Genomic DNA, 25,574 nt, shown 5'->3' on the forward strand with positions numbered 1-25,574 from the left:
AGAGGATAGTGACCAGGAGGAAAATTCCCCCCTACCAGTCCTATCTAGGGAGAACAGGGTCCCTCAAACCCTGACTCCAAAAATAATAGTCAGAGATGCTGGTTCCCTCACAGGAGAGACCAACACCTCTGAAATCACTGAGGATAACTCCAGTGAAGATGACCCCCTGTTAGCCAGGATGGTCAAAAGATTGGCTTTGGAAAAGCAGCTCCTAGCCATAGAAAGGGAAAGAAAAGAGATGGGCCTAGGTCCCATCGATGGTGGCAGCAACTTAAATAGGGTCAGAGATTCTCCTGACATCCTAAAAATCCCCAAAGGGATTGTAACAAAATATGAAGATGGTGATGACATCACCAAATGGTTCACAGCTTTTGAGAGGGCTTGTGTAACCAGAAAAGTAAACAGATCTCACTGGGGTGCTCTCCTTTGGGAAATGTTCACTGGAAAGTGTAGGGATAGACTCCTCACACTCTCTGGAAAAGATGCAGAATCTTATGACCTCATGAAGGGTACCCTGATTGAGGGCTTTGGATTCTCCACTGAGGAGTATAGAATTAGGTTCAGGGGGGCTCAAAAATCCTCGAGCCAGACCTGGGTTGATTTTGTAGACTACTCAGTAAAAACACTAGATGGTTGGTTAACTGGAAATGAAGTGTGTGACTATGTTGGGCTTTATAATTTGTTTATGAAAGAACACATTTTAAGTAACTGCTTCAATGAAAAGTTGCATCAGTATCTGGTAGACCTAGGTCCAATTTCTCCCCAAGAATTGGGAAAGAAGGCAGACCACTGGGTCAAGACTAGGGTAACCAAAACTTCCACTGGGGGTGACCAAAAGAAAGGGGTTACAAAAACTCCCCAGGAGAAAGTGGGTGACACTAGAAACAAAGAAAAAGAGTCCTCTGTAGGCCCCCAAAAACCCGAACAGGTGGGTGGGCCCCAAGACACAACCCAAAACAAAGGTGGGTACCAGGGTAAGAACTGGGATGCCACTAAGGCATGGTGCCACAACTGTAAACAGTCTGGGCACCACACCAAGGACACTTCTTGTCCCAAAAACAAACCCCAGAACAAAATTCCAGGGGTAACCAGTGTAGCCATGGGAGATGACTCCTCAGATGAGGAGGTCTTCCTAGCCTTCAACTGGAAACAGGGCCCAACAGGTGAGTTGGAGATTCCAGAGGGAAGTAGACACTTCCACCACCTACTGGTGAATGGAATCCCAACCACTGCCCTGAGGGACACTTGTGCCAGTCACACTATTGTGCATGACAGGCTGGTGCTCTCAAACCAGTACATCCCAGGTGAGACTGCCAGGGTAAGAGTTAGCCTAGACAGGGTCACTAAGAGGCCTGTGGCTTTAGTGCCCATAGAAGTGGGTGGCACTCTTAGCTGGAGAAGGGTAGTAGTCAGTACAGACCTCCCCCTTGATTGTCTCCTTGGAAATGACTACCCAGAGGTTAGTCAGAGCCTAAGAGAAGAACTGGTCCAGGGCCAGTCCTCTCCCAAGGATTCTGGAGTGCCTGCCTCTGCAGTAAATGCAAGCAGACCCCAGAAGAAGAAGAAAAGAAAACAGAGTAGGAAGGGTGGACAACCTTTAGCCAAGGTTACAGCAAGCCAAGGAGATTCTGCTCCAGTAGGGGAGAACTCCAAAAATGGCCCTGATAAAGTCCAACCTGACCCACAAGAAGTCCTGGCTAGTCAGGCAACTGTTAAACCTGAGTGGGTGGCTGTAGGAAGTTGGCTCTGTATGTGCTATTTCAAAGTAAGGAATAGCATGCACAGAGTCCAAGGGTTCCCCTTAGAGGTAAAATAGTGGTAAAAATAGATAATACTAATGCTCTATTTTGTGGTAGTGTGGTCGAGCAGTAGGCTTATCCAAGGAGTAGTGTTAAGCATTTGTTGTACATACACATAGACAATAAATGAGGTACACACACTCAGAGACAAATCCAGCCAATAGGTTTTTATATAGAAAAATATCTTTTCTTAGTTTATTTTAAGAACCACAGGTTCAAATTCTACATGTAATATCTCATTCGAAAGGTATTGCAGGTAAGTACTTTAGGAACTTTAAATCATCAAAATTGCATGTATACTTTTCAAGTTATTCACCAATAGCTGTTTTAAAAGTGGACACTTAGTGCAATTTTCACAGTTCCTAGGGGAGGTAAGTATTTGTTAGTTTTACCAGGTAAGTAAGACACTTACAGGGTTCAGTTCTTGGTCCAAGGTAGCCCACCGTTGGGGGTTCAGAGCAACCCCAAAGTCACCACACCAGCAGCTCAGGGCCGGTCAGGTGCAGAGTTCAAAGTGGTGCCCAAAACACATAGGCTAGAATGGAGAGAAGGGGGTGCCCCGGTTCCGGTCTGCTTGCAGGTAAGTACCCGCGTCTTCGGAGGGCAGACCAGGGGGGTTTTGTAGGGCACCGGGGGGGACACAAGTCCACACAGAAATTTCACCCTCAGCGGCGCGGGGGCGGCCGGGTGCAGTGTAGAAACAAGCGTCGGGTTCGCAATGTTAGTCTATGAGAGATCTCGGGATCTCTTCAGCGCTGCAGGCAGGCAAGGGGGGGGTTCCTCGGGGAAACCTCCACTTGGGCAAGGGAGAGGGACTCCTGGGGGTCGCTTCTCCAGTGAAAGTCCGGTCCTTCAGGTCCTGGGGGCTGCGGGTGCAGGGTCTCTCCCAGGCGTCGGGACTTTAGATTCAAAGAGTCGCGGTCAGGGGAAGCCTCGGGATTCCCTCTGCAGGCGGCGCTGTGGGGGCTCAGGGGGGACAGGTTTTGGTACTCACGGTATCAGAGTAGTCCTGGGGTCCCTCCTGAGGTGTTGGATCGCCACCAGCCGAGTCGGGGTCGCCGGGTGCAGTGTTGCAAGTCTCACGCTTCTTGCGGGGAGCTTGCAGAGTTCTTTAAAGCTGCTGGAAACAAAGTTGCAGCTTTTCTTGGAGCAGGTCCGCTGTCCTCGGGAGTTTCTTGTCTTTTCGAAGCAGGGGCAGTCCTCAGAGGATGTCGAGGTCGCTGGTCCCTTTGGAAGGCGTCGCTGGAGCAGGATCTTTGGAAGGCAGGAGACAGGCCGGTGAGTTTCTGGAGCCAAGGCAGTTGTCGTCTTCTGGTCTTCCGCTGCAGGGGTTTCAGCTAGGCAGTCCTTCTTCTTGTAGTTGCAGGAATCTAATTTTCTAGGGTTCAGGGTAGCCCTTAAATACTAAATTTAAGGGCGTGTTTAGGTCTGGGGGGTTAGTAGCCAATGGCTACTAGCCCTGAGGGTGGGTACACCCTCTTTGTGCCTCCTCCCAAGGGGAGGGGGTCACAATCCTAACCCTATTGGGGGAATCCTCCATCTGCAAGATGGAGGATTTCTAAAAGTTAGAATCACCTCAGCTCAGGACACCTTAGGGGCTGTCCTGACTGGCCAGTGACTCCTCCTTGTTATTCTCATTATTTTCTCCGGCCTTGCCGCCAAAAGTGGGGCCTGGCCGGAGGGGGCGGGCAACTCCACTAGCTGGAGTGTCCTGCTGGGTTGGCACAAAGGAGGTGAGCCTTTGAGGCTCACCGCCAGGTGTGACAATTCCTGCCTGGGAGAGGTGTTAGCATCTCCACCCAGTGCAGGCTTTGTTACTGGCCTCAGAGTGACAAAGGCACTCTCCCCATGGGGCCAGCAACATGTCTCGGTTTGTGGCAGGCTGCTAGAACTAGTCAGCCTACACAGATAGTCGGTTAAGTTTCAGGGGGCACCTCTAAGGTGCCCTCTGTGGTGTATTTTACAATAAAATGTACACTGGCATCAGTGTGCATTTATTGTGCTGAGAAGTTTGATACCAAACTTCCCAGTTTTCAGTGTAGCCATTATGGTGCTGTGGAGTTCGTGTTTGACAGACTCCCAGACCATATACTCTTATGGCTACCCTGCGCTTACAATGTCTAAGGTTTTGTTTAGACACTGTAGGGGTACCATGCTCATGCACTGGTACCCTCACCTATGGTATAGTGCACCCTGCCTTAGGGCTGTAAGGCCTGCTAGAGGGGTGTCTTACCTATACTGCATAGGCAGTGAGAGGCTGGCATGGCACCCTGAGGGGAGTGCCATGTCGACTTACTCGTTTTGTCCTCACTAGCACACACAAGCTGGCAAGCGGTGTGTCTGTGCTGAGTGAGAGGTCTCCAGGGTGGCATAAGACATGCTGCATCCCTTAGAGACCTTCCTTGGCATCAGGGCCCTTGGTACTAGAAGTACCAGTTACAAGGGACTTATCTGGATGCCAGGGTCTGCCAATTGTGGATACAAAAGTACAGGTTAGGGAAAGAACACTGGTGCTGGGGCCTGGTTAGCAGGCCTCAGCACACTTTCAATTGTAAACATAGCATCAGCAAAGGCAAAAAGTCAGGGGGCAACCATGCCAAGGAGGCATTTCCTTACACAACCCCCCCCCAAACGAAAGAGGATGAGACTAACCTTTCCCAAGAGAGTCTTCATTTTCTAAGTGGAAGAACCTGGAAAGGCCATCTGCATTGGCATGGGCAGTCCCAGGTCTGTGTTCCACTATAAAGTCCATTCCCTGTAGGGAGATGGACCACCTCAACAGTTTAGGATTTTCACCTTTCATTTGCATCAGCCATTTGAGAGGTCTGTGGTCGGTTTGAACTAGGAAGTGAGTCCCAAAGAGGTATGGTCTCAGCTTCTTCAGGGACCAAACCACAGCAAAGGCCTCCCTCTCAATGGCACTCCAACGCTGCTCCCTGGGGAGTAACCTCCTGCTAATGAAAGCAACAGGCTGGTCAAGGCCATCATCATTTGTTTGGGACAAAACTGCCCCTATCCCATGTTCAGAGGCATCAGTCTGCACAATGAACTGCTTAGAATAATCTGGAGCTTTGAGAACTGGTGCTGAGCACATTGCCTGTTTCAGGGTGTCAAAGGCCTGTTGGCAGTCCACAGTCCAGTTCACTTTCTTGGGCATTTTCTTGGAGGTGAGCTCAGTGAGGGCTGTCACAATGGATCCATATCCCTTCACAAACCTCCTGTAGTACCCAGTCAAGCCAAGGAATGCCCTGACTTGAGTCTGGGTTTTTGGAGCTACCCAGTCCAGAATAGTCTGGATCTTGGGTTGGAGTGGCTGAACTTGGCCTCCACCTACAAGGTGTCCCAAATAAACCACAGTTCCCTGCCCTATCTGGCATTTGGATGCCTTGATAGAGAGGCCTGCAGATTGCAGAGCCTTCAAAACCTTCCTCAGGTGGACCAGGTGATCCTGCCAGGTGGAGCTAAAGACAGCAATATCATCAAGATAAGCTGTGCTAAAGGACTCCAAGCCAGCAAGGACTTGATTCACCAACCTTTGGAAGGTGGCAGGGGCATTCTTTAAACCAAAGGGCATAACAGTAAACTGATAATGCCCATCAGGTGTGGAGAATGCTGTCTTTTCTTTTGCTCCAGGTGCCATTTTTATTTGCCAGTACCCTGCTGTCAAGTCAAAGGTACTTAGGAATTTGGCAGCACCTAATTTATCAATGAGCTCATCAGCTCTTGGAATTGGATGAGCATCTGTCTTGGTGACAGAATTGAGCCCTCTGTAGTCCACACAAAACCTCATCTCTTTCTTTCCATCTGTGGTGTGAGGTTTGGGGACTAAGACCACTGGGCTAGCCCAGGGGCTGTCAGAGCGCTCAATGACTCCCAATTCCAGCATCTTGTGGACTTCCACCTTGATGCTTTCCTTAACATGGTCAGACTGTCTAAAGATCTTGTTCTTGACAGGCATGCTGTCTCCTGTGTCCACATCATGGGTACACAGGTGTGTCTGACCAGGGGTTAAGGAGAAGAGTTCAGGAAACTGTTGTAGGACTCTCCTACAATCAGCTTGCTGTTGGCCAGAGAGGGTGTCTGAGTAGATCACTCCATCTACTGTACCATCTTTTGGGTCTGATGACAGAAGATCAGGGAGAGGTTCACTCTCTGCCTCCTGATCCTCATCTGTTACCATCAACAGATTGACATCAGCCCTGTCGTGGAAGAGCTTAAGGCGGTTTACATGGATCACCCTTTTGGGGCTCCTGCTTGTGCCCAGGTCCACCAAGTAGGTGACCTGACTCTTCCTCTCTAGTACTGGGTAAGGGCCACTCCATTTGTCCTGGAGTGCCCTGGGAGCCACAGGCTCCAGAACCCAGACTTTCTGCCCTGGTTGGAACTCAACCAGTGCAGCCTTTTGGTCATACCAAAACTTCTGGAGTTGTTGGCTGGCCTCAAGGTTTTTGGTTGCCTTTTCCATGTACTCTGCCATTCTAGAGCGAAGGCCAAGTACATAGTCCACTATGTCCTGTTTAGGCTCATGGAGAGGTCTCTCCCAGCCTTCTTTAACAAGGGCAAGTGGTCCCCTTACAGGATGACCAAACAGAAGTTCAAAGGGTGAGAACCCTACTCCCTTCTGTGGTACCTCCCTGTAAGCGAAAAGCAGACATGGCAGGAGGACATCCCATCTCCTTTTGAGTTTTTCTGGGAGCCCCATGATCATGCCTTTTAATGTCTTGTTGAATCTCTCAACTAAGCCATTAGTTTGTGGATGGTAAGGTGTAGTGAATTTATAAGTCACTCCACACTCATTCCACATGTGCTTTAGGTATGCTGACATGAAGTTGGTACCTCTGTCAGACACCACCTCCTTAGGGAAACCCACCCTGGTAAAGATACCAATGAGGGCCTTGGCTACTGCAGGGGCAGTAGTCGACCTAAGGGGAATAGCTTCAGGATACCTGGTAGCATGATCCACTACCACCAGGATATACATATTTCCTGAGGCTGTGGGAGGTTCCAGTGGACCAACTATGTCCACACCCACTCTTTCAAAGGGCACCCCCACCACTGGAAGTGGAATGAGGGGGGCCTTTGGGTGCCCACCTGTCTTACCACTGGCTTGACAGGTGGGGCAGGAGAGGCAAAACTCCTTAACCATGTTGGACATATTGGGCCAGTAGAAGTGGTTGACTAACCTCTCCCACGTCTTGGTTTGTCCCAAATGTCCAGCAAGGGGAATGTCATGGGCCAATGTTAGGATGAACTCTCTGAACAGCTGAGGCACTACCACTCTCCTAGTGGCACCAGGTTTGGGGTCTCTGGCCTCAGTGTACAGGAGCCCATCTTCCCAATAGACCCTATGTGTTCCATTTTTCTTGCCTTTGGACTCTTCAGCAGCTTGCTGCCTAAGGCCTTCAAGAGAGGGACAGGTTTCTTGTCCCTTACACAGCTCTTCCCTTGAGGGTCCCCCTGGGCCTAAGAGCTCAACCTGATAAGGTTCAAGCTCCAAAGGCTCAGTTCCCTCAGAGGGCAGAACTTCTTCCTGAGAAGAGAGGTTCCCTTTCTTTTGCTGTGTTGCAGTTGGTTTCCCAACTGACTTTCCTGTTCTCTTGGTAGGCTGGGCCATTTTTCCAGACTCCAGCTCTACTTTTTCACCCTGTGCCTTGCATTGTGCTCTCGTTTTCACACACACCAGTTCAGGGATACCCAGCATTGCTGCATGGGTTTTTAGCTCTACCTCAGCCCATGCTGAGGACTCCAGGTCATTTCCAAGCAGACAGTCCACTGGGATATTTGAGGAGACCACCACCTGTTTCAGGCCATTGACCCCTCCCCATTCTAAAGTAACCATTGCCATGGGATGTACTTTTCTCTGATTGTCAGCGTTGGTGACTGTGTAAGTTTTTCCAGTCAGGTATTGGCCAGGGGAAACCAGTTTCTCTGTCACCATGGTGACACTGGCACCTGTATCCCTCAGGCCCTCTATTCTAGTCCCATTAATTAAGAGTTGCTGTCTGTATTTTTGCATGTTAGGCGGCCAGACAGCTAGTGTGGCTAAATCCACCCCACCCTCAGAAACTAGAGTAGCTTCAGTGTGGACCCTGATTTGCTCTGGGCACACTGTTGATCCCACTTGGAGACTAGCCATACCAGTGTTACCTGGATGGGAGTTTGGAGTGGAACCTTTCTTGGGACAGGCCTTGTCTCCAGTTTGGTGTCCATGCTGTTTACAGCTATGACACCAGGCCTTTTTGGGATCAAAGTTTTTACCCTTGTACCCATTGTTTTGTGAAGAGGCTCTGGGCCCACCCTCCTGTGCAGGTTTTTGGGGGCCTGTAGAAGACTCTTTACTATTTTTAGTTTTGGTTGTCTCATCACCCTTCTGCTGGGGAGTCTTTGTGACCCCTTTCTTTTGGTCACCCCCTGTTGAAGTCTTGGACACCCTTGTCTTGACCCAATGGTCCGCCTTCTTTCCCAATTCTTGGGGAGAAATTGGTCCTAGGTCTACCAGATGCTGATGCAGTTTATCATTGAAACAATTACTTAACAGGTGTTCTTTCACAAATAAATTGTACAGCCCATCATAATTATTTACACCACTGCCTTGAATCCAACCATCTAGTGTTTTCACTGAGTAGTCAACAAAGTCAACCCAGGTCTGGCTCGAGGATTTTTGAGCCCCCCTGAACCTAATCCTGTACTCCTCAGTGGAGAATCCAAAGCCCTCAATCAGGGTACCCTTCATGAGGTCATAAGATTCTGCATCTTGTCCAGAGAGTGTGAGGAGTCTATCCCTACACTTTCCTGTGAACATTTCCCAAAGGAGAGCACCCCAGTGAGATCTGTTCACTTTTCTGGTTACACAAGCCCTCTCAAAAGCTGTGAACCATTTGGTGATGTCATCACCATCTTCATATTTAGTTACAATCCCTTTGGGGATTTTCAACATGTCAGGAGAATCTCTGACCCTATTTATGTTGCTGCCACCATTGATGGGTCCTAGGCCCATCTCTTGTCTTTCCCTCTCTATGGCTAGGATCTGTCTTTCCAAAGCCAATCTTTTGGCCATCCTGGCTAACTGGATGTCCTCTTCACTGGAGTTATCCTCAGTGATTTCAGAGTTGTTGGTCCCTCCTGTGAGGGAACCAGCATCTCTGACTATTATTTGTGGAGTCAGGGCTTGAGAAGCCCTGCTCTCCCTAAGTAGGACTGGAGGGGGGGAATTTCCCTCCAAGTCACTATCTTCATCCTCTGAGTTGCCATCCTCAGAGGGGTTGGCCTTTTCAAACTCTGCCAAAAGCTCCTGGAGCTGTACTTTGGTAGGTTTGGGGCCCATTGCTATTTTCTTTAGTTTACAGAGTGACCTTAGCTCTCTCATCTGTAGATGGAGGTAAGGTGTGGTGTCGAGTTCCACCACATTCACATCTGTGCTAGACATTTTGCTTCTAAAAGTTGGAATACTTTTTAAGAATCTACAACTGGTTCTACAATCTAATTCAAACTTTTACAAACTTTTAAACTCTAAAAGAAATGCTAAACAGGATCTAACACAAGGCCCTAGCAGGTCTTTTAAGAATTTAGAAAACTTTTCAAATTGCAAAAATCAATTTCTAATGACAATTTTGGAATTTGTCGTGTGATCAGGTATTGGCTGAGTAGTCCAGCAAATGCAAAGTCTTGTACCCCACCGCTGATCCACCAATGTAGGAAGTTGGCTCTGTATGTGCTATTTCAAAGTAAGGAATAGCATGCACAGAGTCCAAGGGTTCCCCTTAGAGGTAAAATAGTGGTAAAAATAGATAATACTAATGCTCTATTTTGTGGTAGTGTGGTCGAGCAGTAGGCTTATCCAAGGAGTAGTGTTAAGCATTTGTTGTACATACACATAGACAATAAATGAGGTACACACACTCAGAGACAAATCCAGCCAATAGGTTTTTATATAGAAAAATATCTTTTCTTAGTTTATTTTAAGAACCACAGGTTCAAATTCTACATGTAATATCTCATTCGAAAGGTATTGCAGGTAAGTACTTTAGGAACTTTAAATCATCAAAATTGCATGTATACTTTTCAAGTTATTCACCAATAGCTGTTTTAAAAGTGGACACTTAGTGCAATTTTCACAGTTCCTAGGGGAGGTAAGTATTTGTTAGTTTTACCAGGTAAGTAAGACACTTACAGGGTTCAGTTCTTGGTCCAAGGTAGCCCACCGTTGGGGGTTCAGAGCAACCCCAAAGTCACCACACCAGCAGCTCAGGGCCGGTCAGGTGCAGAGTTCAAAGTGGTGCCCAAAACACATAGGCTAGAATGGAGAGAAGGGGGTGCCCCGGTTCCGGTCTGCTTGCAGGTAAGTACCCGCGTCTTCGGAGGGCAGACCAGGGGGGTTTTGTAGGGCACCGGGGGGGACACAAGTCCACACAGAAATTTCACCCTCAGCGGCGCGGGGGCGGCCGGGTGCAGTGTAGAAACAAGCGTCGGGTTCGCAATGTTAGTCTATGAGAGATCTCGGGATCTCTTCAGCGCTGCAGGCAGGCAAGGGGGGGGTTCCTCGGGGAAACCTCCACTTGGGCAAGGGAGAGGGACTCCTGGGGGTCGCTTCTCCAGTGAAAGTCCGGTCCTTCAGGTCCTGGGGGCTGCGGGTGCAGGGTCTCTCCCAGGCGTCGGGACTTTAGATTCAAAGAGTCGCGGTCAGGGGAAGCCTCGGGATTCCCTCTGCAGGCGGCGCTGTGGGGGCTCAGGGGGGACAGGTTTTGGTACTCACGGTATCAGAGTAGTCCTGGGGTCCCTCCTGAGGTGTTGGATCGCCACCAGCCGAGTCGGGGTCGCCGGGTGCAGTGTTGCAAGTCTCACGCTTCTTGCGGGGAGCTTGCAGAGTTCTTTAAAGCTGCTGGAAACAAAGTTGCAGCTTTTCTTGGAGCAGGTCCGCTGTCCTCGGGAGTTTCTTGTCTTTTCGAAGCAGGGGCAGTCCTCAGAGGATGTCGAGGTCGCTGGTCCCTTTGGAAGGCGTCGCTGGAGCAGGATCTTTGGAAGGCAGGAGACAGGCCGGTGAGTTTCTGGAGCCAAGGCAGTTGTCGTCTTCTGGTCTTCCGCTGCAGGGGTTTCAGCTAGGCAGTCCTTCTTCTTGTAGTTGCAGGAATCTAATTTTCTAGGGTTCAGGGTAGCCCTTAAATACTAAATTTAAGGGCGTGTTTAGGTCTGGGGGGTTAGTAGCCAATGGCTACTAGCCCTGAGGGTGGGTACACCCTCTTTGTGCCTCCTCCCAAGGGGAGGGGGTCACAATCCTAACCCTATTGGGGGAATCCTCCATCTGCAAGATGGAGGATTTCTAAAAGTTAGAATCACCTCAGCTCAGGACACCTTAGGGGCTGTCCTGACTGGCCAGTGACTCCTCCTTGTTATTCTCATTATTTTCTCCGGCCTTGCCGCCAAAAGTGGGGCCTGGCCGGAGGGGGCGGGCAACTCCACTAGCTGGAGTGTCCTGCTGGGTTGGCACAAAGGAGGTGAGCCTTTGAGGCTCACCGCCAGGTGTGACAATTCCTGCCTGGGAGAGGTGTTAGCATCTCCACCCAGTGCAGGCTTTGTTACTGGCCTCAGAGTGACAAAGGCACTCTCCCCATGGGGCCAGCAACATGTCTCGGTTTGTGGCAGGCTGCTAGAACTAGTCAGCCTACACAGATAGTCGGTTAAGTTTCAGGGGGCACCTCTAAGGTGCCCTCTGTGGTGTATTTTACAATAAAATGTACACTGGCATCAGTGTGCATTTATTGTGCTGAGAAGTTTGATACCAAACTTCCCAGTTTTCAGTGTAGCCATTATGGTGCTGTGGAGTTCGTGTTTGACAGACTCCCAGACCATATACTCTTATGGCTACCCTGCGCTTACAATGTCTAAGGTTTTGTTTAGACACTGTAGGGGTACCATGCTCATGCACTGGTACCCTCACCTATGGTATAGTGCACCCTGCCTTAGGGCTGTAAGGCCTGCTAGAGGGGTGTCTTACCTATACTGCATAGGCAGTGAGAGGCTGGCATGGCACCCTGAGGGGAGTGCCATGTCGACTTACTCGTTTTGTCCTCACTAGCACACACAAGCTGGCAAGCGGTGTGTCTGTGCTGAGTGAGAGGTCTCCAGGGTGGCATAAGACATGCTGCATCCCTTAGAGACCTTCCTTGGCATCAGGGCCCTTGGTACTAGAAGTACCAGTTACAAGGGACTTATCTGGATGCCAGGGTCTGCCAATTGTGGATACAAAAGTACAGGTTAGGGAAAGAACACTGGTGCTGGGGCCTGGTTAGCAGGCCTCAGCACACTTTCAATTGTAAACATAGCATCAGCAAAGGCAAAAAGTCAGGGGGCAACCATGCCAAGGAGGCATTTCCTTACAGTGGCTCCTCAGCTAACAGAAGAAAGAGTGGAAGAAGGGTGTTTACTACAAGATGTGGTAACCCCCCACTCTAATACAGCAGACAGGCAACCTGAACCCAAAGAAGCCTGTAACTTAGCCCCTTCCCTTTTAGGTGAAGAGCTAAAGGTGTGGTTCTGGGCACTGACAGCTGTCAGTGGCCTCTGCTGGGTGTTAGCCTTTATGGCTGCACTATCCTTGGCATGGTGGTCTGACCCAATGCCAAATAACAAGTTAGGCCCCCTGACCCTGTTGGTCATGGTGGGGTTACTCCAGCTCTGGGTAACCTCTTTGGGTAAGCTAGGGGTGACCCTGGCTAAGATAAGATTAGCAGAGGTGGATACCTCTGACCTCAAAATAGAGAGAATGGGTGAAGACATAAAAAGCACAGACAAGAGGCAGTTCAGACTAGGTCCTATCACTGTGGAAGTGGGTCAGTTCCCCAGAGGGAATGACCTGAACAGGAGGATGTAAGGCAGAGTAGGCCCTGCAACAAACCAGCCATTTCCTCTACTCTTCCTCGCCTGACAGACTAGGAAGACTCTTCCAGCGTTGGCTGAGTCTCCTGGCCTGTGGGCTGGGGGGGGCTTGTGTAAAGAAATGGCTCCCTGTTGCAGTTACCCCCCACTTTTTGCCTGATACTGATGCTGACTTGACTGAGAAGTGTGCTGGGACCCTGCTAACCAGGCCCCAGCACCAGTGTTCCTTCACCTAAAATGTACCATTGTATCCACAATTGGCACACCCTGGCATTCAGATAAGTCCCTTGTAACTGGTACTTCTAGTACCAAGGGCCCTGATGCCAAGGAAGGTCTCTAAGGGCTGCAGCATGTCTTATGCCACCCTAGAGACCCCTCACTCAGCACAGACACACTGCTTACAAGCCTGTGTGTGCTAGTGAGAACAAAATGAGTAAGTCGACATGGCACTCCCCTCAGGGTGCCATGCCAGCCTCTCACTGCCTATGCAGTATAGGTAAGACACCCCTCTAGCAGGCCTGACAGCCCTAAGGCAGGGTGCACTATACCATAGGTGAGGGTACCAGTGCATGAGCACTGTGCCCCTACAGTGTCTAAACAAAACCTTAGACATTGTAAGTGCAGGGTAGCCATAAGAGTATATGGTCTGGGAGTCTGTTTTACACGAACTCCACAGCACCATAATGGCTACACTGAAAACTGGGAAGTTTGGTATCAAACTTCTCAGCACAATAAATGCACACTGATGCCAGTGTACATTTTATTGTAAAATACACCCCAGAGGGCACCTTAGAGGTGCCCCCTGAAACTTAACCGACTATCTGTGTAGGCTGACTAGTTTTAGCAGCCTGCCACAAACCGAGACATGTTGCTGGCCCCATGGGGAGAGTGCCTTTGTCACTCTGAGGCCAGTAACAAAGCCTGCACTGGGTGGAGATGCTAACACCTCCCCCAGGCAGGAATTGTCACACCTGGCGGTGAGCCTCAAAGGCTCACCTCCTTTGTGCCAACCCAGCAGGACACTCCAGCTAGTGGAGTTGCCCGCCCCCTCCGGCCAGGCCCCCACTTTTGGCGGCAAGGCCGGAGAAGATAATGAGAAAAACAAGGAGGAGTCACTGGCCAGTCAGGACAGCCCCTAAGGTGTCCTGAGCTGAAGTGACTCTAACTTTTAGAAATCCTCCATCTTGCAGATGGAGGATTCCCCCAATAGGGTTAGGATTGTGACCCCCTCCCCTTGGGAGGAGGCACAAAGAGGGTGTACCCACCCTCAGGGCTAGTAGCCATTGGCTACTAACCCCCCAGACCTAAAACACGCCCTTAAATTTAGTATTTAAGGGCTACCCTGAACCCTAGAAAATTAGATTCCTGCAACTACAAGAAGAAGGACTGCCTAGCTGAAAACCCCTGCAGAGGAAGACCAGAAGACGACAACTGCCTTGGCTCCAGAAACTCACCGGCCTGTCTCCTGCCTTCCAAAGATCCTGCTCCAGCGACGCCTTCCGAAGGGACCAGCGACCTCGACATCCTCTGAGGACTGCCCCTGCTTCGAAAAGACAAGAAACTCCCGAGGACAGCGGACCTGCTCCAAGAAAAGCTGCAACTTTGTTTCCAGCAGCTTTAAAGAACCCTGCAAGCTCCCCGCAAGAAGCGTGAGACTTGCAACACTGCACCCGGCGACCCCGACTCGGCTGGTGGAGACCCGACACCTCAGGAGGGACCCCAGGACTACTCTGATACTGTGAGTACCAAAACCTGTCCCCCCTGAGCCCCCACAGCGCCGCCTGCAGAGGGAATCCCGAGGCTTCCCCTGACCGCGACTCTTTGAACCTAAAGTCCCGACGCCTGGGAGAGACCCTGCACCCGCAGCCCCCAGGACCTGAAGGACCGGACTTTCACTGGAGAAGTGACCCCCAGGAGTCCCTCTCCCTTGCCCAAGTGGAGGTTTCCCCGAGGAACCCCCCCCTTGCCTGCCTGCAGCGCTGAAGAGATCCCGAGATCTCTCATAGACTAACACTGCGAACCCGACGCTTGTTTCTACACTGCACCCGGCCGCCCCCGCGCCGCTGAGGGTGAAATTTCTGTGTGGACTCGTGTCCCCCCCGGTGCCCTACAAAACCCCCCTGGTCTGCCCTCCGAAGACGCGGGTACTTACCTGCAAGCAGACCGGAACCGGGGCACCCCCTTCTCTCCATTCTAGCCTATGTGTTTTGGGCACCACTTTGAACTCTGCACCTGACCGGCCCTGAGCTGCTGGTGTGGTGACTTTGGGGTTGCTCTGAACCCCCAACGGTGGGCTACCTTGGACCAAGAACTGAACCCTGTAAGTGTCTTACTTACCTGGTAAAACTAACAAATACTTACCTCCCCTAGGAACTGTGAAAATTGCACTAAGTGTCCACTTTTAAAACAGCTATTTGTGAATAACTTGAAAAGTATACATGCAATTTTGATGATTTGAAGTTCCTAAAGTACTTACCTGCAATACCTTTCGAATGAGCTATTACATGTAGAATTTGAACCTGTGGTTCTTAAAATAAACTAAGAAAAGATATTTTTCTATATAAAAACCTATTGGCTGGATTTGTCTCTGAGTGTGTGTACCTCATTTATTGTCTATGTGTATGTACAACAAATGCTTAACACTACTCCTTGGATAAGCCTACTGCTCGACCACACTACCACAAAATAGAGCATTAGTATTATCTATTTTTACCACTATTTTACCTCTAAGGGGAACCCTTGGACTCTGTGCATGCTATTCCTTACTTTGAAATAGCACATACAGAGCCAACTTCCTACACTGAGTTTCACTATAAACGTGTCGAAGTCACACCTAATTCCCTCTCAGATGCTCTTTTGTTGGAGCTGTTCTGAACATGGTGCAGTTTCAAACTTATCCTTCCGAGCAGCGAGTCCAGGATATTCAGGCTATGATAATGATGTGCAGCTATATGTAGTCTTTACCAGATATGGCTCTACCAAACGTAAGTTACTTGTGCTATAGAGCTAAAACGTTGAGGAAAACCAAACAACTTGTTGCTGGTTTTTCACCCCATTATAAGGTCAACCCTATGTCCAAATCATGCATTACCAGATGGATAGTAAAATGCATCCAAACATGTTATGCTAAAGTTAAAATGACTTTACCTAGTCCTCCCAGAGAACACACTACTAGGAAAAAGAGAGCATCCATGACTTTTCTAGGAAACATTCAGATAGCTCAAAGCAGCTACCTGGTCTACACCAAGCACCTTCACCAAGACATTATAGTATTGATGTTTTTGCACATCAATAAGTCAGTGTAGTTCAGGCACTGCTACTTAACTCTTTTTTCAAACAACTGTAACACCCACAGGTTAGCCACCGCTTTTGCAGAGAACTGCACAGCATGGAGAGTATATGCAGAGCATGTGCACACATGCCTCAAATAGAATAGGTTACTCTTTAAGCATATGTTTGTGGCATGTATTACTGTAGAGTCGCATGCATTCACCCTCCTCCTAGGACACCAGCGCCTGTTAGTTTTCTACTCTTTCTAACATAGGCCTCTTCTTACTTACACTTCCTCCACATGCCATTCTCACTCGCCTGTGGGAAAACAATTTAACAATGGAGTTGATGCCAATGCGCAGTATCAACGAGAAGGAGGTGTCACTCTAACTCGTGACGTGAAAGACTTTCAGAAGAAAAACAAGTTGCACACATCCAGGCCCGACACTAGATGGCAGGAGTATGCAGAGCATGTGAATCTACAGCACTACATGCCACAAACATATGCATAAAGGGTAAGTAAAATGTCTTTCTTTGTTTTGGAAGGAACTGAATGAAATTGGCAATATAGCCTGCTTTTATAGACTGCTAAATTACAGTTTGTGCCACAGAATTTTTTTTATCACCGACATGTACATTTGGAAGAAGTACTTTGGGATCTTAGTACCTGATGTGATTATTCGGTGCTATGATTTTAATTGAGATTTCCGTGAAGAAGTAAGAATACATATCAGAAACCATTCTAATTTTGCATTGTTTGAACTACCTACAACACTCCAAAATCATTTAAAATTGGTGAGTATTTCAGCATTGTATTGTATGTTTAATTGCTTCCTGCCTTCTTCTTCAGTGCTTCTTGTTTTAGTGCCATGAATCCGACTATATGGCATATTGGTGGTATAGAATTGCCCTAATAAATTATGATTTTTCATGACATTTTTTTTGACAGAAAATGTGTTCTCTTTCCCACAACTCATTTTTATTTCAGGCAGCTGATTTATAATTATCCTGAACAGATGTTTGCTGCTGCTGGGGTCATGGCAATAGAACATGCAGATTTTGCTGGAGTGGAACGTCTGGCTCTTGTTACAGGTATGATATTAAGATATTTTATGCTATGTGGGTTATCTGACTGAAGACATTGGCAGTAAATTACCCTGAAATACTTTTCTTTGAGTGGTTTTTATTAAATTTTCAGTTGCTCATCGCATGTGACTGCGCTCTATAAAGCCTTTTTTTATTTAGGACATTGAGAGTAAATAGCAACCAAATGAACAATTTCAACCAAAAACACCACACAAAACCCCTTAGCTCCTGAAGCTTTTCCACCCCTATTGCTGAGCCCTTTTTAATTATGTTAGGGTGCTTTGCACTTAAGCTTTCATAAGTTAATTTACACAAAACATATTTAGTACAGTTTTGGGTCATTTTTTCCTCCCCTGCTGGGCATTATAAATGCTGCCAGGGTTTGTGAATTCTCCAGAGAAAATAGCCATATGGCCAAATGTTTTTTTTGTTTTTTTTTTCTTAGAAAAATGCAGCAAAAAGTGCTGGGCAAGTCATATCAACTAAGGTTTGCTGTGCTGAGAAAAATGCACAAACAGAATTTTGTTTCTCAAGTGTTACTGTTTTTTTTAAATTTCTATTAAGTTGAAGTTAGTGGTGGGAACAAGTGTGTGATCCTTGAAAGCAAGGCATTTCTGAACAGAGAGAATTTGGAATTCAGCAAGAGAACAAACTAGTTGTTGACATCAAAAGCAATGTAAAATAGAAATAGAGACCCTTTCATCTGTCCTGTTTTTTGCCTCAGTGGCTGATTTACACAAGTAATATGCAGTCATGTCCGTTAGACCCTTGTCGGGTACAGTGATATAATGAATTGTGCATTGGAACACATGCAGTGCCAGCAGCTTAGCTGCAGTTTATATTTTATTGTGTATCAACTGTGCATAAGTTCATATGGTAACATTTAATGAAGGAAAATAATTTTGATGCAAACCTGTCCATTTTCAGAAATGTGTAGAATGTACGAACACTGGTTATGTTTTTTGTACAATTCTGAACTTGGGCCTACTCATTCTATTGTGTGATTCAGAGGGCATTGTGCAAAATGTGTTTCCTTGCACACTGGCTCATATTTGAGAGCCAAAAATGGACAGAAGTTTAGTTGATAATTATAAAGGCTCTACTACTCTGTGTTCCCTTACTTCTCCCAATAAAAAAAATCCCATTTTATTTAAGGTGGACTTTGGCCTGCAAAAGAAATGGCCCTAAAGTGCAAAGTAGAGAGATCAGATTTTTGCCTTGACATTTCACCCACTCTCTGTGTGAACAGCTGTGGTATTTTAACCTGGGCTCCAAGCCCACCAAGAGATAGCTGCAGAACCCAGTTGTTTTTTAAAACAAGGTATTCTGGTGGGAGTTCAGGGTGGTGACTTTCATAGGGTCCCTTACGTTTTCTAACCCAAAATGCCTTACAAAACTCAAGCTTTGGCTAAAATTACAGGTATTCCTTACATTTTTGTGAGGGAAAGTTTTGGGGATCTATTAAATTCCTTAAACTTACGGTTGTCGCACTTCTCTCCATATAAAAACTTGTGGAGGGTACTCGTGTAATGTGAAGGACCCGAGTGTCTCCTACTCCATGTAGGAAAATGGCTCCCTGTTGCAGTTACCCCCCACTTTTTGCCTGATATTGATGCTGACTTGACTGAGAAGTGTGCTGGAACCCTGCTAACCAGGCCCCAGCACCAGTGTTCTTTCACCTAAAATGTACCATTGTTTCCACAATTGGCACACCCCTGGCACACAGATAAGTCCCTTGTAAAAGGTACCAGTGGTACCAAGGGCCCGGTGACCAGGGAAGGTCCCTAAGGGCTGCAGAATGTTGTGCCACCCAAAGGGACCCCTCACCTAACACATACACACTGCCATTTTAGATTGTGTGTTGGTGGGGAAAAAAAGGCAAAGTCGACATGGCCTCCCCCCCGAGGATGCCATGCCCACAAAACACTGCCTGTGGCATAGGTAAGTCACCCCTCTAGCAGGCCTTACAGCCCTAAGGCGGGGTGCACTATACCACAGGTGAGGGCATAGCTGCATGAGCAATATGCCCCTACCGTGTCTAAGTCTATTCTTACTCATTGTAAGTACAGTGAGGCCATATTACGTATATGGTCTGGGAGTTTGTCAAAACAAACTCCATAATGGCTACACTGAATACTGGGAAGTTTGGTATCAAACTTCTCAGAATAATAAACCCACACTGAAGCCAGTGTTGGATTTATAAAAATAAAAAAAAATTCACATAGAGGGCATCTTAGAGATGCCCCCTGTATTTTACCCTATCCCTCAGTGCATGCCTGACTGGTCTGTGCCAGCCTGGTGCTGAGAGATGAGATTCTGACCCCAAGGGGTGAGGGCCTTTGTGCCCTCTGAGGCCAGAAACAAAGCCTGCTCTGGGTAGAGGTGCTTCACCCTACCCCCTGCAGGAACTGTAACACCTAGCAGTGAGCCTCAAAGGCTCATGCTCCGTGTTACAATGCCCCAGGGCACTCCAGCTAGTGGAGATGCCCGCCCCCTGGTCACAGCCCCCACTTTTGGCAGCAAGTCCAAGGGAGATAATGAGAAAAACAAGGAGGAGTTACCCACCAGTCAAGACAGGCCCCAAGGTGTCCTGAGCTGAGGTGACCCCTGCCTTTAGAAATCCTCCATCTTGATTTTGGAGGATTCCCACAATAGGAATAGGGATGTGCCCCCCTCCCCTCAGGGATGAGGCACAAGGAGGGTGTAGCCACCCTCAAGGACAGTAGCCATTTGCTTCTGCCCCCAGACCTAAGCACACCCCTAAATTGAGTATTTAGGGGCGACCCTGCACCCAGGAAATCAGATTCCTGCAACCTGAAGAAACAGGAAGGACTGCTGACCTACAAGCCTACAGAGAAGACAGAAGACCACAACTGCTTTGGCCCCAGCCCTACCGGCCTGCCTCCAACTTCGAAAACCTGCAGCCAGCGACGCAACCGACCGGGACCAGTGACCTCTGAAGCCCCCGAGGACTGCCCTGTACTAAAGAACCCCCCCCCCCCAAGAGGACGCGGGTACTTACCTGCTGGCAGACTGGAACCGGTGCACCCCTATTTCTCCATAGGCACCTATGTGTTTTGGGTACCTCTTTGACCTCTGCACCTGTCTGGCCCTGAGCTGCTGGTGTGGTAACTTTGGGGTTGCTTGAACCCCCAACGGTGGGCTGCCTATGCCCCAGGACTGAGTCTTGTCAGTGTTTTACTTACCTCACAATCTAACCTTTACGTTACCTCCCCCAGGAACTGTTGATTTTTCCACTGTTCACTTTGAATAAAAGCAATATCATATACAGTCTTTGTAAAAATGGCAATAAGCTATTTTCAAAGTTCCTAAAGTATCTCAGTGAAGTACCTTGAATTTAAAGTGTTTACTGCAAATCTTTAACCTGTGGTTCTTACAATAACCTAAGAAAATATATTTTTCAATATAAAAACCCATTGGCCTGGAGTAAGTCTTTGAGTGTGTGTAAGGAAATGCCTCCTTGGCATGGTTACCACCTCACTTTTTGCCTTTGCTGATGCTATGTTTTGAATTGAAAGTGTGCTGAGGCCTGCTAACCAGGCCCCAGCACCAGTGTTCTTTCCCTAACCTGTACTTTTGATTCCACAATTGGCACACCCTGGCATCCAGATAAGTCCCTTGTAAGTGGTACCCCTGGTACCAAGGGCCCTGATGCCAAGGAAGGTCTCTAAGGGCTGCAGCATGTCTTATGCCACCCTGGAGACCCCTCACTCAGCACAGACACACTGCTTGCCAGCTTGTGTGTGCTGGTGAGAACAAAACGAGTAAGTTGACATGGTACTCCCCTCAGGGTGCCATGCCAGCCTCTCACTGCCTATGCAGGTATAGATAAGTCACCCCTCTAGTAGGCCTTACAGCCCTAAGGCAGGGTGCACTATACCATAGGTGAGGGCACCAGTGCATGAGCACTGTGCCCCTACAGTGTCTAAACAAAACCTTAGACATTGTAAGTGCAGGGTAGCCATAAGAGTATATGGTCTGGGAGTCTGTTTTACACGAACTCCACAGCACCATAATGGCTACACTGAAAACTGGGAAGTTTGGTATCAAACTTCTCAGCACAATAAATGCACACTGATGCCAGTGTACATTTTATTGTAAAATACACCCCAGAGGGCACCTTAGAGGTGCCCCCTGAAACTTAACCGACTATCTGTGTAAAATATCATCCTTTACCTTTGTAAAGAAATGGCTCCCTGTTGCAGTTACCACCCACTTTTTGCCTGATACTGATGCTGACTTGACTGAGAAGTGTGCTGGGACCCTGCTAACCAGGCCCCAGCACCAGTGTTCTTTCACCTAAAATGTACTTTTGATTCCACAATTGGCACACCCTGGCATCCAGATAAGTCCCTTGTAAGTGGTACCCCTGGTACCAAGGGCCCTGATGCCAAGGAAGGTCTCTAAGGGCTGCAGCATGTCTTATGCCACCCTGGAGACCCCTCACTCAGCACAGACACACTGCTTGCCAGCTTGTGTGTGCTGGTGAGAACAAAACGAGTAAGTTGACATGGTACTCCCCTCAGGGTGCCATGCCAGCCTCTCACTGCCTATGCAGTATAGGTAAGACACCCCTCTAGCAGGCCTTACAGCCCTAAGGCAGGGTGCACTATACCATAGGTGAGGGCACCAGTGCATGAGCACTGTGCCCCTACAGTGTCTAAGCAATACCTTAGACATTGTAAGTGCAGGGTAGCCATAAGAGTATATGGTCTGGGAGTCTGTTTTACACGAACTCCACAGCACCATAATGGCTACACTGAAAACTGGGAAGTTTGGTGTAAAGAAATGGCTCCCTGTTGCAGTTACCCCCCACTTTTTGCCTGATACTGATGCTGACTTGACTGAGAAGTGTGCTGGGACCCTGCTCACCAGGCCCCAGCACCAGTGTTCTTTCACCTAAAATGTACCATTGATCCCACAATTGGCACACCCTGGCATCCAGATAAGTCCCTTGTAACTGGTACCTCTGGTACCAAGGGCCCTGATGCCAGGGAAGGTCTCTAAGGGCTGCAGCATGTATTATGCCACCCTAGAGACCCCTCACTCAGCACAGACACACTGCTTACAAGCCTGTGTGTGCTAGTGAGAACAAAATGAGTAAGTCGACATGGCACTCCCCTCAGGGTGCCATGCCAGCCTCTCACTGCCTATGCAGTATAGGTAAGACACCCCTCTAGCAGGCCTTACAGCCCCAAGGCAGGGTGCACTATACCATAGGTGAGGGTACCAGTGCATGAGCACTGTACCCCTACAGTGTCTAAGCAAAACCTTAGACATTGTAAGTGCAGGGTAGCCATAAGAGTATATGGTCTGGGAGTCTGTTTTACACGAACTCCACAGCACCATAATGGCTACACTGAAAACTGGGAAGTTTGGTATCAAACTTCTCAGCACAATAAATGCACACTGATGACAACAAGAAGGACTGCCCAGCTGAAAACCCCTGCAGAGGAAGACCAGAAGACAACAACTGCCTTGGCTCCAGAAATTCACCGGCCTGTCTCCTGCCTTCCAAAGAACTTTGCTCCAGCGACGCCTTCCGAAGGGACCAGCGACCTCTGAATCCTCTAAGGACTGCCCTGCTTCGACGACAAGAAACTCCCGAGGACAGCGGACCTGCTCCAAAAAGACTGCAACTTTGTTTCAAGAAGCAGCTTTAAAGAACCCTGCAACTCCCCGCAAGAAGCGTGAGACTTGCAACACTGCACCCGGCGACCCCGACTCGGCTGGTGGAGAACCAACACCTCAGGGAGGACCCCCGGACTACTCTACGACTGTGTACCAAAACCTGTCCCCCCTGAGCCCCCACAGCGCCGCCTGCAGAGGGAATCCCGAGGCTTCCCCTGACCGCGACTCTCTGAAACCTAAGTCCCGATGCCTGGAAAAGACCCTGCACCCGCAGCCCCCAGGACCTGAAGGACCGGACTTTCACTGCAGAAGTGGAGGTTTCCCCGAGGAAGCCCCCCCCTTGCCTGCCTGCAGCGCTGAAGAGATCCCTTGATCTCTCATTGACTAACATTGCGAACCCGACGCTTGTTCTAACACTGCACCCGGCCGCCCCCGCAACGCTGAGGGTGAAATTTCTGTGTGGGCTTGTGTCCCCCCCGGTGCCCTACAAAACCCCCCCTGGTCTGCCCTCCGAAGACGCGGGTACTTACCTGCAAGCAGACCGGAACCGGGGCACCCCCTTCTCTCCATTCTAGCCTATGCGTTTTGGGCACCACTTTGAACTCTGCACCTGACCGGCCCTGAGCTGCTGGCGTGGTAACTTTGGGGTTGCTCTGAACCCCCAACGGTGGGCTACCTTGGACCAAGAACTGAACCCTGTAAGTGTCTTACTTACCTGGTAAAACTAACTAAAACTTACCTCCCCCAGGAACTGTGAAAATTGCACTAAGTGTCCACTTTTAAAGTAGCTATTTGTGAATAACTTGAAAAGTATACATGCAATTGAAATGATTCAAAGTTCCTAATGTACTTACCTGCAATACCTTTCAAACAAGATATTACATGTTAAATTTGAACCTGTGGTTCTTAAAATAAACTAAGAAAATATATGTTCGATGGCATCTGTCGCTGTAGATACGCATGTTCTGCAATAGCTCGCCATCTGGTGTTGGGCCGGAGTGTTACAAGTTGTTTTTCTTCGAAGAAGTCTTTCGAGTCACGGGACCGAGTGACTCCTCCTTTTGTCTCCATTGCGCATGGGCGTCGACTCCATCCTCGATTGTTTTTTTTCCGCCATCGGGTTCGGACGTGTTCCTGTCGCTCCGAGTTTCGGAACAGAAAAAATAGTTAATTTCGGAAGATTTTCGTCGGTATTGTTGCGTTCGGGATCGGCATACTTACATTCAACACCGCATCGAAGATCGAAGAGCTCCGGTGCCCTTCGGGGTAATTTTTCGATCCTCCGTCGGGGCCTGGTCGGCCCGACCGCGTGCTGAAGAACGCCGATGGAACGGACCCCGTTCCGTTTCTGCCCCAAATGCCACAATAAATACCCCTACACAGACCAACACTTGGTCTGCAACCTGTGCCTGTCACCTGAGCACAGCGAAGACACCTGCGAGGCCTGTCGTGCGTTCCGGTCCCGAAAAACACTCCGAGACCGTCGAGCCAGAAGACTTCAAATGGCGTCCGCACCGACAGCCCGACGGGAGTTCGAGGAACAGGAAGAGGAAGGTACCTTCTCGATCCAAGACTCAGACTCCGAAGGATTCGACGATACACAAACCGTGAGTAAGACGTCGAAAACCACACAAAGAAACATTTACAAGGCCCAGGGGACGCCACTGCCACCAGGCCATGGCTCAACCCATAAAATCGGTGACCGACCGTCGGCACCGAAAAAGGCCCAAACAGTGCCGAGATCGTCCGACTCCGGTCGAGACACCGGCACGCAGCCTTCTCGGGACCGAGAAAGTGCTGGAGACAAGCCTCGACACCGAGATGCCGGTGTGGACACGGCTCGACGCCAAGACAGCGGCACCGAAACAGATCGACGCCGAGAGGTTTCGGCCCCGAAAAGGAAAAAAGTCACCTCGGAGCCGAAAAAACACGCAGACACAGTTTCGACGCCGAAACAAACTGCAAGCGACCCAGCTTCAGGCTCTTATACAGAAGAGCACTCGCTAACCTCCCAAATGCAGAAGCATAGGTTTGAGGAAGAGCTACAAGCAACTGATGCGGACCATACGCAAAAGCGTATCTTCATTCAGCAGGGGACAGGAAAAATAAGCACCCTTCCCCCCATTAGGAGAAAGAGAAGGTTGGAGTTCCAGACGGAACAAGTACCACAACCAAAAGTGGTGAAAAGAGTTACACCACCACCCTCTCCTCCGCCAGTGATTAACGTTTCACCAGCACAAACGCCATCACACTCCCCAGCTCACACCACCATGAGCCAGGGTGACCAAGACCAGGACGCATGGGACCTATACGACGCCCCAGTGTCAGATAACAGCCCAGAGGCATACCCTACAAAACCATCTCCACCAGAAGACAGCACCGCGTACTCTCAGGTGGTGGCTAGAGCAGCACAATTTCACAACGTAAGCCTCCACTCAGAACAGGTCGAGGATGATTTCCTGTTCAACACACTCTCCTCCACCCACAGCTCCTACCAGAGCCTGCCTATGCTCCCTGGTATGCTCCGGCACGCAAAAGACATATTTAAGGACCCGGTCAAAAGTAGGGCAATCACACCAAGGGTGGAAAAAAAGTATAAGCCGCCTCCTACAGACCCGGCTTTCATCACAACACAGCTGCCACCAGACTCTGTTGTTGTAGGAGCAGCTAGGAAAAGGGCCAACTCTCACACATCTGGAGATGCACCACCCCCAGATAAAGAAAGCCGCAAGTTTGATGCAGCTGGTAAAAGAGTCGCAGTACAAGCTGCAAACCAGTGGCGCATCGCGAACTCCCAGGCACTACTTGCGCGCTATGACAGAGCCCACTGGGACGAGATGCAACATCTCATTGAACATCTGCCCAAAGACTTCCAAAATAGGGCAAAACAAGTGG

General features: G+C 49.0%; 1 protein-coding gene across 1 annotated transcript in view; it reads left to right on the forward strand.

The window, feature by feature from the left end:
• The window catches only part of CCT2 (chaperonin containing TCP1 subunit 2), a 474,987-nt gene that overhangs the window by 242,212 nt on the left and 207,201 nt on the right, over positions 1-25,574 (forward strand). Inside the window, exon 10 of the mRNA XM_069229541.1 lies at positions 16,930-17,033. Within this exon, the coding sequence (XP_069085642.1) occupies positions 16,930-17,033 (104 nt within the window). The remainder of the gene's footprint in view (positions 1-16,929; positions 17,034-25,574) is intronic.

This window comes from Pleurodeles waltl, chromosome 4_1 (assembly GCF_031143425.1).
Source record: "Pleurodeles waltl isolate 20211129_DDA chromosome 4_1, aPleWal1.hap1.20221129, whole genome shotgun sequence".
NCBI lineage: Eukaryota > Metazoa > Chordata > Amphibia > Caudata > Salamandridae > Pleurodeles > Pleurodeles waltl.